The following is a 13,595-nucleotide window of genomic DNA, read 5'->3' as shown; positions in this document are numbered from 1 at the left end:
TGTTTAGGATTGAATGTTACACACACATTTTTTTTTTTGAGAGAGAGGAAGTAAGTCCAGAGGGACTGCCACTTGTCCAAGGTTGCCCAAATAACAGAACTGGGATTCAATCCCAGATCTGCCTGTCTTCAACCCATAACTCCAGAGACATTCCAGCTCTTTAAGTAAAAGACAGGAAGTAGCCCCAGCAAAGCCTATATTGTTTCCACGTGCTGCCCCAACTGCCCGTCACGTAGAGCTACTCATTCCACTGAACCTTGTTTCTCTGGCCCCACTTCTGAGCTTCATATAAGCCCTGGCTTTTGTGAACTCAATTATTTAGGTCAGTTAGAATACAATTTATTCAGATAGAGCTTTGTAATGCCAGTGGTTAAGGCCAGGCAGGTTCATATTGGATTCTGGCAGAAAAACTGCAGAGCCGGAAAGGGTTGGGTCATTCCGTTTAATAAAGTCTCAGGACGGCGGACAAGGACATAGGCAGAGGAAACCACTTCTCAGGCAGACAAACAGCAAAATGGCCCCTCACAGTGGTGGGCAGGCAATCCGCACACCCACAATCCGCCATCTCTCCCAAGCGCAAGCACCCATAGCCTTATATAGGCCGTACACACGTGCCGCTGCTATGCACCCACACACCAGTCAAAGTGCTTGCAGCCGGTAACCCCATGAGCAAGCCTAGCACAGCTGCCCCACGTTCCACCCCTTTAGGGTTGCTTGCCTCACAATAGGTACATTACTCACATTACAAAAAATGACAATTATAAAGGTATCTTTCACAATGTCTCTCTGAGCACTCTGCCTAGGGAGTTAACTGGAGGCCCACCTCCAACTCCCCACCCCATGGTGCCAACAAGGCCACCCATCTTAGGTGGGGGCCTGTACAGCCCAGGGCTGTGTCCATGGAAACCAAAGATGTCCTTGGTGCATCTCTGCAACTGGGTGAGAGCAGCTTCCTGGTGCAGGAAGGCGTCCACCGGAACTGCCTCCCCAATCAAGGTCTCTCATGCTGTCCAAAGGTGACATGTCCATCCAACAAGGGAGCCAGTGTCCCCTCTGGTTGCAGTCCAAGTGTCCGTCCACAGTAGACGCCCAGCTGTCTGTGCAAATCACCAAGGTAAAGGTCCATTACAGGCAACTAGGTTCACATGGGGCCTCAGGCCTCCCCTCTCATCCCTGTCATCATGGCAGCTCTGAAGACGCTGCCCCAAGGAGGAGCACATGGCAGCAGTGGCTAAACTCTCCACCTCTGCTCCAGAGAGCATGATGCCATCCACCCTATGTCCCACAAATGCAGCAAGCCTACCAGGGGCTCAGCAGGTACTCTTTGCTGCTGGGTTTTTACCTTCTGGATGACCACTGGCCAAGCTCTGAGTATGTGGATGGCAGCTTCAGCCCGAGCCTCCTCATCCTCAGAAGAGGAGCTGGAAACACCTGTTCCCAGCAACTCAGAGCCACTCTGCCAGCACAGCTCCATCTTCAGCTCCTGTGGCTGCTGGCTCTCGGCCTGTTGAAGCTGAAGCTGAAACTGAAGTTGTTCCTCCAACAACTGCCGCTGCCAATGTTCAACTTCCAGGGCAAACTGCAACTCACGAACCCGTTCAACCTCCTTCTCCAGCGCTTGCTCCAGTGCAAGCCTTTGGTCCGCAACTCACCCTGGAGCTCTCGACCTCGGGCTGCCTCTAGCACAGAGCTCTCGGTTTCCTCTCGCAGGGCTGTAAAAGACAGCCAGCCTACAGTCCCCAAAAGGACAGCCATGGGGACTCATAACAACAGCCAGTCCTCTACCCCATCCCTCAAGGGTGACTGCGGCTCCATATCCATCTGCTTCGAACCCTGCCAACTACATCAGATGTAATGCCGGTGGCTGAGGCCATGTGGGTTCACACTGGATTCAGGCAGAAAAACTGAAGAGCCAGAAAGTGTTGGGCCCTTCCTTTTAATCAAGTCTCACAATGGCGGACAAGCACACAGGCAGGGGAAAACTGCTTCTCAGGCAAATAAACAGCAAGAATGGACCCTCATAGTAGCGGGCAGGCAATCCGCCATCTGCAAATCCCCTTAAGTACAAGCACCCATAGCCTTACATCAGGGGTCCCCAAACTACAGCCCACGGGCCGCATGCGGCCCCCTGAGGCCATTTATCTGGCCCCCACCGCACTTCCGAAAGGGGCGCCTCTTTCATTGGTGGTCAGTGAGAGGAGCACATTGACCATCTCATTAGCCAAAAGCAGGCCCATAGTTCCCATTGAAATACTGGTCAGTTTGTTGATTTAAATGTACTTGTTCTTTATTTTAAATATTGTATTTGTTCCCTTTTTTTTTTTTACTTTAAAATAAGATATGTGCAGTGTGCACAGGGATTTGTTCATAGTTTTTTTTATAGTCTGGCCCTCCAACAGTCTGAGGGATAGTGAACTGGCCCCCTGTGTAAAAAGTTTGGGGACCCCTGCCTTACATAGACCATACACATGAGGCGCTGCTACGCACCCACACACCAATCAGGCGAAGTGCTTACAGCTGGTAACCCCGCGAGCAAGCCTAACACAGCTGCTCCACAAGCTTTTTTGTAGTTACATTCTTCATTCTAAAGTTAACATATGGCCTCCTGGACAACTTGACTGTTGCCAATTCTTCTCAGTGACACATTTACAGACTGTCTGGAGATGGCAGCCTTCTGACATGACTACTTTTCAACCCTTACATTGATAGGTGTTGTTTCTGTCTGAAGGGATAGCTTTTGGTAGACCTGTGCCCAGAGTGTCCTGACTATGGTAAAGGCTCACCATGCTGACCATGTTTAATTCTTTTAGAATGGAGTGTTGGATTTTTACCATTTTATAGTAGGTTCCTCTGTAGAAAAAACAATTTAGAAAGTCTTTTTGTGTGTGTGTGTGGAGTCTTTAAAAGTCATGGTAAGGCTCACTTTTCAACCTGGGAATCTCTGTTAATGCACAACTCTGCCATGTTCACGGTGGCAATCTATTCCCCACTCAATTACTTGTTACTGCTGCCAGTGCTCTGTGCTCATACACGACACAGACCAGCTTCTCAGTACACTCACGTTTACCAAGCAGCACCTGAGAATTGACTTGTCACAAGTCTGTGTAGTTCTTTTCCATATAATTACACTAATGGGGTTCTTTCTGTACTACCACAAAGGAGTGCTTAATTGTTGTGAAAATATAATAATCATTGTCATTTTATTAACCCACAAGTTCTTTGGGAATACTCAACAAGATAACATTTTAAAAATTCATCTCAGATAATACGCTTTCTTACACATTTCAAAACTTATATAATAGACAGGAAAAAAAATTAAACCACATGGAATCCCAACAAAACTCATTATATCGGAAATCAGTGATATATGTGCCATTTAAAATCAGTAAAGAGATAGATGATTCAATATGTAATGTTGGGGCAATTAACCCTAAAAGTTAGGTTGTTAATATACCATACAGAAAAATAAATTCAAAATGAAATAAAGCGTACATATTTAGTCCATACAATTAAGGGAAAAGTATATGGGAAATATATTTAATGTAGCAATAGAGAAAGAGGCTGGGTTCGATAATGCCAGGCAGTACATAGCAGCTAGTAAACACATTGCGTAAACCCCAAAAAAGGAACTCCTTGAAAGGGGCCAAATACATTCTCAAAAAGAAATCCTTTCACAATTCACAACAATCTACATAAATATATAAACATTCTAACGCTGGACAGATATTAAGGTCAAAAACATTTCTTAAAAGAATAATACAGCTTAATGTGTAAAAAAATATAAAACTCCTGTACAGCAAAAGGCATTATACAAAAACAGAGGATAAAAGAATTGGTAAAATGTTGACAAAACAGGACAATGGGTCACTCTTCATAACGTTAAAATATGATAGAAAAGCAGGCACAGGACATGCAAAGGCAAGTGGTCATGAAAAATACTTTAGCTGTAACTTTTAAAATGCAATTTTAAGTGAGAGTTTGAAAAATAAAAACTGTTTCAGGGGGTGTGACTGTGGGAACCAGACCCGGGCAGGCCCTGCCACGTGCACAGTGCGGCCAGAGAGCACTCCGCCCACGTGCCCCGTGCAGCGGGCCTGGCGATTCAAGGGGTCGGGAGGGAACCTGCCGAAGTACTTGCAGAGGGCACTGGCGTCTGTAGCAGCGCTGTAATGCCAGTAGGTTGAAAGCTGTCTAAATGCCCGGGAGTAAGGAATGGTTAAAAGAATGAATCTTTCCATGCAGTGAAATATTTCTACAAAGCCACTGTTATAAAGAATGAGGTAGGTCAACACAGACTGTCATGGAAAGATGCTTTATGACGTGTCATTGAGTGACTTAGGAGACAGTATATATGGGATAATCTCGACCTTTCTAAAATGATATAACATGTAGAGCAGCGGTTCTCAACCTGTGGGTCATGACCCCGGTGGGGGTCGAACAACCAAAACACAGGGGTCGCCTAAAGCAATGAGAATACATCATGCATATCAGGTATTTACATTCCGAATCATAGAAGTAGCCACCAAAATTATTTTTTGGTTTGGGGTCACCACAACATGAGGAACTGTATTGCGGAGTCACGGCATTAGAAAGGTTGAGAACCACTGGTGTAGAGGATATAACCGTGCCTGTCGCTGGGGAGTGAAAATATGGGACACTCACCTTTTAATCTCAAGTGTCCATTAAGTTTCCCTTAGGTATGCATTACATATATAATTCAAAAAGACTTTCAAGCCCTTCAAAATTAACTATCATTTGAGAAAGCCCCCATTTTTTTTTTATAAGAGCTATAGATAAGCTGTATACTAACTCACTAACACTCCTGAGGACCTTCCCAAAGTCAAATGGGTTCATACTCTGTCCCTGCCCTGAGGTATGAGATGACATCTCACCTACACAGATACCCTATTTTGGGAGATTAGAATCCACAATATGAGGACAACTTCACATAACAACAGCTACTACTCCACTGGGTGGGAAGACCAGAACACAGCAGGCAGTAAGCATGTTGGGTAAACCCCAAAAGGACTCCCTGAAATAGGCAGAATACATTCTTTAAAAAGGATCTTATGACAATTTGCAATCCACACAAAAATATACAAGTTCCCACAGGCTCTTCCAATGAGATCCACACATCAGCCCTGCACTATCTTTATTGGCTGCAGAGGAAGCTGGCATCCAGTCCAGCCAGCAAGCCCCCACTATGCACATGACGATATGTGGCTTGTAGGCTCAAGAGCTGTGTGGGGATCCATTGGCTCTGATGGTCCAGGAGTTACAGTGACGTCTTCATTCACCTCCAAGAAAGTACTTGTCTGTGTGGGAGAACTGGATTTCTTGTTATGGCAGCCTTCTACACAACCTGGGTTCTTTTTTCTGTGTTTATTCTTCAATCTCCTCTTGTACATCTTATATGCTAGGTGGTAAAACATACAAGTATTGAACAAATCATTTTATAAAGACTATAACTTGGTGACCTGGTGTACTTGTCAATACTTTGGGAGTTCATTTGCTTTGGGTCACATATGTATAAACCCATAGGAAATAAGGAGAAGGGAAAGAAAAACAAGAGGAAACTATGAAATAAAATAATTCAGTGTATCGGCCCTGACTGGGTTGTTCAGTGGATAGTGCATTGTCCAGGCACACCAAGGTCACGAGGTCTATTCCTGGTCAGGGCACATACAAGAAGCAACCAATGAGTGCACAACTAAGTAGAACAATTAAGTGGAACAGGGAATTGATTCTTCTCTCTCTCTCTCTCTTTCTTTCTCTCTCTTTTTCCTTCCCTCCCTGCTCCCTCCTCAAATCAATGAAAAAATAATTTTAATTTTTTAATTGATTTTTTTTGAGAGAAAAACAGGAAGGGAGGAGGGAAGAGAGAAAATGAGAAGCATCAACTCATAGTTGCTTCACTTTAGTTGTTCATTGATTGCTTCTCATACACACCTTGACAGGGTAGCAGTAACTCAAGCCGAGCCAGTGACCCATTGCTGAAGCCAGCAACCTTGGGATCAAATTAATAATACAGCTCTCAAGCCAGCAACCCCACACTCAAGCCAGCGCCCTCAGGGTTTCAAACCAGAAACCTCAGCATTCCAGGTCAATGCTCTATTCACTGCACCACCATCAGTTAGGCAAATCAGTGGAAAACAATTTAAATAACAATAATAATTCAGTATATCAAAATGGCAATTTCTGTCTTGAATGGACCATTTGTGGATGAGACTTAATCATCAGGTTAATGACAGCTCATCCATTTATTCATTCCGTCAGCAGCTTCTGCAGACTGCTTCCGTGTGCAGGCGCGCCCTGCGTGCTGGGAGAGAGCTGGGAGAACACGTTACTTCCCTCACAGTCTCACCATGAGAAGGAATTAAAACTTGAGTCTAATACTAGGAGTTTTATTGTTAGGATTTCTCTATCTTGTGGGGAAATTAAACCCCAAGTATTCTTTATATTGACTTATATCAGTATATCATCAGTTATATCAGCAATCACCGAGACTGACTCAGAGCCTGTTCCCCGACAACAGTAAAAATTGACCATGGCCCAAGACTAAAATACATATGTGTGTTCATATCTGCACATCTATATATTTTTTTCATTCACCTTCTTGAATCTACAGTGATTGACCCTAAAATGATGTGTATTTTTGGCTGTATGGAGAGGTAAACATATAGGGTGGGGCAAAAGTAGGCTTACAGTTGTATATAAAACACAGAGCTTATTCTTGTATTATTTTTTATTAATTATTGTATTTTCCACACAAACAATATAAACCTACTTTTGCTCCACCCTCTATATATATAAATACATATATACATATGTAAATAATTTCAATATTTCTGTATATATTGTATTTCATAATTTAAAAACATGTCACAACCATTCAGCACAATTCTTAGTCACAAAAACACTGTGGAATAATGACATTTAGCCCTTGATGAAACATATAAATGTCAGTTTTGCAATAAGTGATTGCTCCTGGAGACCAATCAATTCCTGAGATCTAAGTTCTGACAGTGCACTTTTTTTTGGTGAATCATATTTCTTTATAACCATAAGCTCAGTTTCCCGTGTTTTTTTATATTTTTCTGTGAAACTTAAACTTTGTAGCAAAGGATCTTTTTTATACACTTTACTTTTCCCAAAAATGTCAGGCTAAAGATGTATCACAAGGGCAGCACATGCATGTTTGGATTGAAAAGTGAGTTAGTAACTTGGGAAAACAATTTTCAATCAAGTGTACCCCATGGGGGCTCCACCCACCTGCAACAATGAGAATACCATCCAACAGCTGGAAGAGCCCATAAGCCAATGGGAAGCTAAGCATCTGGACCAACTGCTCAGCAGTGAAAGATAACTGGAGCATGGTGATGCACAGCTGAATATTCTGAGCTCCAGTTTCTAAGGAAATTGTCCTGCACCTATAATAAAAATTTTTGTCAAGAATTGTATACTAGCAATAAGGACTATTCTTAAATATTCTCTTATAAATAGGAATAAATGTAAAACTTAGGCCACTAAAAATGTTCACTCATTCAGTAATTACTTGCTGAGTGGCTACTCTGTAGGTGGGCTCCTGAGAGGCACTTGGGAGTAGGGCCCTGTGATTCCTGACCTAAGAATCTGCTTGAAAAGTCCAGGTATACACCCAGGAAAAGTTCAGTAACACAGGCAGATTAAGGTTGGTTGAGGCCTCTGGTGCAGAAGAAAATATTGGGCCCCTTAAAAAAAGAGAGAGACTGAGAAAATAAAATACACATTAACCATATTTTTAAATAAGTAAAAAAAAAATTATGTACTATTACTGTTAAAATTGCACATACGAAACCAAACTTGGTGTCATTAGAAAAAAGTGTAAAGTTGGGGTTTTGCGGGGCCCTTCAGAAGTCAGGGCCCAGGGCGCATGCCTGGTGCGTCCACTGTTAAATCCGCCTCTGCAGTAACACCACCTGACAAATCGGGCAGGTGCTATAGAAATTTAGGAAAAGAGAGTCAAGGGCTAGAGAAAGCTTCACAGAGGAGGAGTGGGGTTAAAAGATGGAAAGAGGAGAAGAGGCATTTAATGTGAAACAATGATTGAAATTAAAGCTCAAGGGACAGGTGTTAGCTTGACCTCTTAGGAGGCATTGCACCTGCCGTAAGCCCATCTGTGGAGAGCAGAGGCTTGGAGGAAGTGAGAAGGGAAAGTTGAGTTAGAGACATGAAAGAGTCAACTAAAAACCACTTAAAAATAAACACAAAAACTTTAAATAAAAACCAAATGTCTAAAATGGGTTCTTTGCCTGACAAGGCGGTGACGCAGTGGATAGAGCGTCGGACTGGGATGCAGAGGACCCAGGTTCGAGACCCTGAGGTCACCAGCTTGAGCGCACTCATCTGGTTTGAGCAAAGCTCACGAGCTTGGACCCAAGGTTGCTGGCTCGAGCAAGGGGTCACTCGGTCTGCTGAAGGCCCGCGGTCAAGGCACATATGAGAAAGCAATCAATGAACAACTAAGGTGTCACAATGCGCAACAAAAAACTAATGATTGATGCTTCTCATCCCTTTGTTCCTGTCTGTCTGTCCCTGTCTATCCCTCTCTCCGACTCTCTCTCTGTCTCTGTTAAAAAAAAAAAAAAATTAAAAAGGGTTTTTGGTGAGGGATTTAGTTATAAGTTTTTTTCTACTTTCCTATATTTATTGGTTTTCTAATTACAAAAAACTAAAATAAACCTCACTGGAAAAAGAAAAAGTAGGCCCTGGCCAGACAGCTCAGTTGATTGGAGCACCATCCTCATACACCAAGGTTGAGGGTTCAAACCCTCATCAGGGCACATACAAGAATCAACCAATCACTAATGAATGGAACAACAAATTGATGTCTCTCTATATCTTTCTCTCTCTCTCTCCCTCCCCTCCCTTCTTCTCTCTAAAAAAACGGGGGGGGGGAGGAAAAAGAAAAAGCAGGAGGGGCCCTGGCTGGTTGGCTCAGTGGTAGAGCGTCGGCCTGGTGTGCAGAAGTCCCGGGTTCGATTCCCGGCCAGGGCACAAAGGAGAGGTGCCCATCTGCTTCTCCACCCCTCCCCCTCTCCTTCCTCTCTGTCTCTCTCTTCCCCTCCCGCAGCCTAGGCTCCATTGGAGCAAAAGATGGCCCGGGCACTGGGGATGGCTCCTTGGCCTCTGCCCCAGGCGCTAGAGTGGCTCTGGTTGCGACAGAGCGACGCCCTGGATGGGCAGAGCATCGCCCCCTGGTGGGCGTGATGGGTGGATCCCGGTGGGGCGCATGTGGGAGTCTGACTGCCTCCCCGTTTCCAGCTTCAGAAAAATACAAAAAAAAAAAAAAAAGGCAGGAGGAAGAAAAAGGAAGACATGGGCAGGACCTTGGGGACTAGGTTAAACAGTTTCATTTGGCTTCAATTTACAAAGAGAGTTCTTCAAGTTTTATAGATGCAAGGAAGAGAAGAGGGTGTTTCAGAAGATAAACCTGCATCTATGTAGGCTGGATTGGAATGTGGGTGTGTAATGTGGGAGTGATAATGTCATCACTGGTACAGGACAAGTTCTACCACTCTTATTTTATTTCTATTTACCCTATTGTTTGCTATGCTTTTTCCAGACTACCCTAACTTCTTTCAGGGCCCTGTCAGAAACTTGATACACGTATGCTACAAGCTAGACCTCACACCTGGACCACTAACTGGCCAAATACAGTATCTCAGTTCTGATCTTTCTTAAGCCATCAGGTGTGTAAAGAACAAGATTGTTAACTATACATTGCTATAGAACACTTGCTCTCCAAATCCTGTTATATTTCAATCACTCACACGGTCTGTATTCCTCCTAACTTTGGAAACAAACCCAGGTCCAGATCCTAACTCTACCACATTCTCTAAAATGACTTCTCTGAAGGGTTTGCTAATCTGCAAAATGAGGGAACTGATCATATCTGTCTCTCAGGCTTGTAGTAGTAAACAAGATGCACTCGGTGGAACCTCACCCAGTTCTCGGTAAAATCTGAAATGTACCCAAGTGAACTGGAAACAGCATAAAGCCAGTTAAAATTTTCCCAAAATCCACCTTTGGGATTCAACTACATAGTTTATTTTTCTTCAGTAATTCTTCTCTGATTTCTTTTTTAAGTGAAAAGAGGGGAAATAGTGAGACAGGCTCTCTCATTTGCCCTGACTGGGATCCACCTCTAGGACTTCAGCACCTGGGGCCAACTCTCAAACCAATTGAACCACTGACTGTGGGAGGAGAAGAGGGAGAGAAGGGCGAGGGAGACAGAAGCAAGTTGTTTCTCTTGTGTGCCCTGACCGGGAGTCAAACCTAAGACACCCATACACCAGACCGAAGCTCTATCCACTGAGCCAACGGGCTAGGGCCCTTCTCTGATTTTAAAAGTAGTGCATACTCAATGAAAAACTTAAAAAATATACCAAATATATTAAGCAACTAAAATTAGTCTTAATTCACTACTCAAACACTATTAGCATATGGTATATTTCTTCCAGTATTTTTCCATGCATAAAACTCTTTTTCTTCCTTCTACAAGATAGGAATCAAAGTGCATACTGTTTTCTGTTCTTTTTTTTTTTTAACTCAAATGTATCCTTTATGTATTTTTAAAAGCCTTAAAATTCATACATCATATTCCATCATATAGCCACATCATCAGTTAAGCGCTTCTATATTGTTAGATATTTAAATTGTTTCTATTCTGCATATTTATGGATAACGCTGCAATGAATTCCTTGCACATCAATATTTGTGCACTTATCTGACAGCTTCAAGAGAGTCCTAGAAGTAAAGTCACTGAGTTAGCTATAAATATTTAAAAGGTTATTGATATAACTTGTCTTTTAGAGAGTTTATGCCAATTTGTTACCTCCAACAGTACATAATAATGTTCATCTCATCTGGTCCAATAACACAAAATATTACCACTTATATTTTACAGCATTTATAAATTATATTCCCCAAGTTGTAGTAATAATATTTAAGATAATTTCTCAAGCTTGCCTTTTCTTTTCTTGCCCTTTTTTAAAAATTAGCACAAATGTCTATGCTTTCTCTCATGAACTTGTTCATGCCCTAGAATGATCTCTGTATTTAGGGAAACCACCTCACCCTTCCTACATAACTACTAGAATATGAAGAGAAAGGTCTCCACACCCCAATCCTAATTTCACAGATTACAACTTCCATCAATTTGGCCTTTGCTTTCATTTACAGAACGAATGACTATGGTCTTCCCCCCCCCCCCTTCATGATGAGCTGTCCTGTTCCATCCACCTTGTAAATCAAAACTCTTTGTGTCTCCAGACACAGCCAGGAAGCAAAGCTTACCAATGGCCATGTGTTTTAAATCTATCCCTTTCAAAAATGTCTATGGATAATGTAACTGTACCTCTGCCAAGAGTGGTGGGTAAGAAGTGCCAGCAGGAAGCCCGTGACATGGCCAATCGAAGGAAAGATGAAACTGATGGTCAGTAGGGTGAGATCTGGATTCCAAGATTCTTTCGCCAGCACCACACCAGCAACTGTGACCACCAAAAGGAGGACCCCACCAACAATGGCCCCAATCTAAAGCAAACCAATAAAATAAGTACACATAAACATCATGGTCTTTATGTTCTATGATGCAAAGTTCATCACCACTCTAAAAAGCTTGGAACTTAGAAATTTTAGAACAAAGAGAGGAGACCACCAAATCCAACTTGAGGTCCAAAGTGGTCAGGTGACTTGGCTAAGCTAGAAACTGGTAAGGCTCAACACAAATCTAAGTCTTCTTGTTTTGTTTTGCTTTTTTTGTATTTTCCTGCAGTGAGAAACAGGGAAGCAGAGAGACAAACTTCCACATGTGACCCACCGGGATCCATCTGGCATACCCACTAGGGGGTGATGCTCTGCCCTTCTGGGGCGGTGCTCTGTTGCAACCAGAGCCATTCTAGCACCTGAGGTGGAGGCCATGGAGCCATCCTCAGCGCCCTGGTCAACTTTGCTCTAATGGAGCCTTGGCTGCAGGAGGGGAAGAGAGAAAGAGAAAGGAGAGGGGGGAGGGGGGAAAAGAGGATGGGCACCTCTCCTGTGTGCCCTGGCCGGGAATTGAACCTGGGACATCCACACACTGGGCCGATACTCTACCACTGAGTCAACCAGCCAGGACTAGTCTTGTTTTATGACCAGTATCATTTCCTTTCAAGTAGAGGATTTAGCCAGAAGTTACAATGTGTCTGTAAAGTCATGGTGCACTTTTGACCGGTCACAGGAAAGCAACAAATGATGATAGAAATGTGAAATCTGCACCAAATAAAAGAAAAACTCTCCCAGTTTCATACCTATTCAGCACAGTTGGAAGTGGGCTCATGCACAGATTTTTTAGGGCTCCTTAGGGTAGCTATCCCATATAGCCTCTACAGACTCATCACTGACTGATGGCCTAGCAGAATGGGGTTTTTCCACCAAACTGCCAATTTCCTTCAACTGCTTATCCCACATAGAAGTAATGTTATTCCTATGTGGTGGCACTTCGTTATAAACATGCCGATATTCACATTGCACTTTGGTCATGGATTCAAATTTAGCGAGCCACAGAACACACTGAACTTTCCTCTGTACCATCCACATCTCGACTGGCATGGCTGTGGGCTGCTCCGCTGTATACACGGTGTTATGTCATCATCTGCGCATGCGCACATGCTGCCACATCATCCTACAGAAACTGGGAGGGTTTTCCTTTTATTTGGTGCAGATTTCACATTTCTATCGTCTTTTGTTGCTTTCCTGTGACCGGTCAAAAGTGCACCATGACTTTACGGACACACTGTAGTTAGTTATGGGTCATAGTTTTCATGGATAATACATATTTGTAAAACACGTAAGTAAAACCTTACAATAAGCATCCAACTCCCCTGTACAAACCTCTTAGACATGACCTGGTAACCTCGTGTCTGAGATCTGCTTGGCTTGACCATCCATCACTCTCTTCCCGCCACCACTTCAGCAACCAATAGCTTCCTACTGCTTTGATGCCTGCCCTTCTCTCCTCCAAATGAAATCTACCATCCTTTATTAGACAATGTGAGTTAATTAATGTAATATGAGCGGTACTGACAAATCCCTGGATCCTCTCCCAAATTAATACTGCATCTTTTTTGTTTGTTTGTTTAACAAAAACAAATAAAAATTATCAACAGAAAAGTTTCCAGTGGCTTGAGTTTTAGATTGAATAGGAAAGATGCAATAAATCTGGGGAAAATCAGGATCTTGGCAAGCTCCCATTCATTCCAGGTAGACAGCGAACAATGCCCCTAGTTACAGCATCAACCTTGATTTGAAATGATTCAGGGTGTGGAAGAAAGTAGTCATGGGCAATGAAAACAACTCAGTGTACCCTAGATGTGCTCTGGGGTCACTTTCCCTGCCCAAATACAGGGGCAGATTGGGCCCTCGCTGCAGAGGAAGATGCTGGGACACACAAAATAGGCTTCTTTTTATAAAAATCCCTCTGGGTCTTTCAACCAAGAAGAAAAGGGGATGATTTAAAAGTTTAAAATTCTACAAAAGCAATTTGTTTAGAAAAAAAATCAGATCTAAAATTAAAA

General features: G+C 43.1%; 1 protein-coding gene across 2 annotated transcripts in view; it reads right to left on the bottom strand.

Annotated features, from left to right (window-relative positions):
• SLC10A6 (solute carrier family 10 member 6) overlaps positions 1–13,595 on the bottom strand; it is a 47,613-nt gene that overhangs the window by 10,186 nt on the left and 23,832 nt on the right. Inside the window, exons 4-6 of one of the 2 annotated variants that reach the window (XM_066281171.1) lie at positions 11,399–11,574; positions 7,273–7,430; positions 442–5,416 (exon numbers count right to left, since the gene is read on the bottom strand). In XM_066281171.1, the coding sequence (XP_066137268.1) occupies positions 5,202–5,416; positions 7,273–7,430; positions 11,399–11,574 (549 nt within the window). In that variant the 3' untranslated portion in view covers positions 442–5,201. Of the gene's footprint in view, positions 1–441; positions 5,417–7,272; positions 7,431–11,398; positions 11,575–13,595 lie in introns of those variants that run through there. The other variant, XM_066281170.1, reaches the window with a different exon arrangement.

Source organism: Saccopteryx bilineata, chromosome 5, assembly GCF_036850765.1.
Source record: "Saccopteryx bilineata isolate mSacBil1 chromosome 5, mSacBil1_pri_phased_curated, whole genome shotgun sequence".
Classification (NCBI taxonomy): domain Eukaryota; kingdom Metazoa; phylum Chordata; class Mammalia; order Chiroptera; family Emballonuridae; genus Saccopteryx; species Saccopteryx bilineata.
This window is presented reverse-complemented; position numbering and strand designations above follow the sequence as displayed.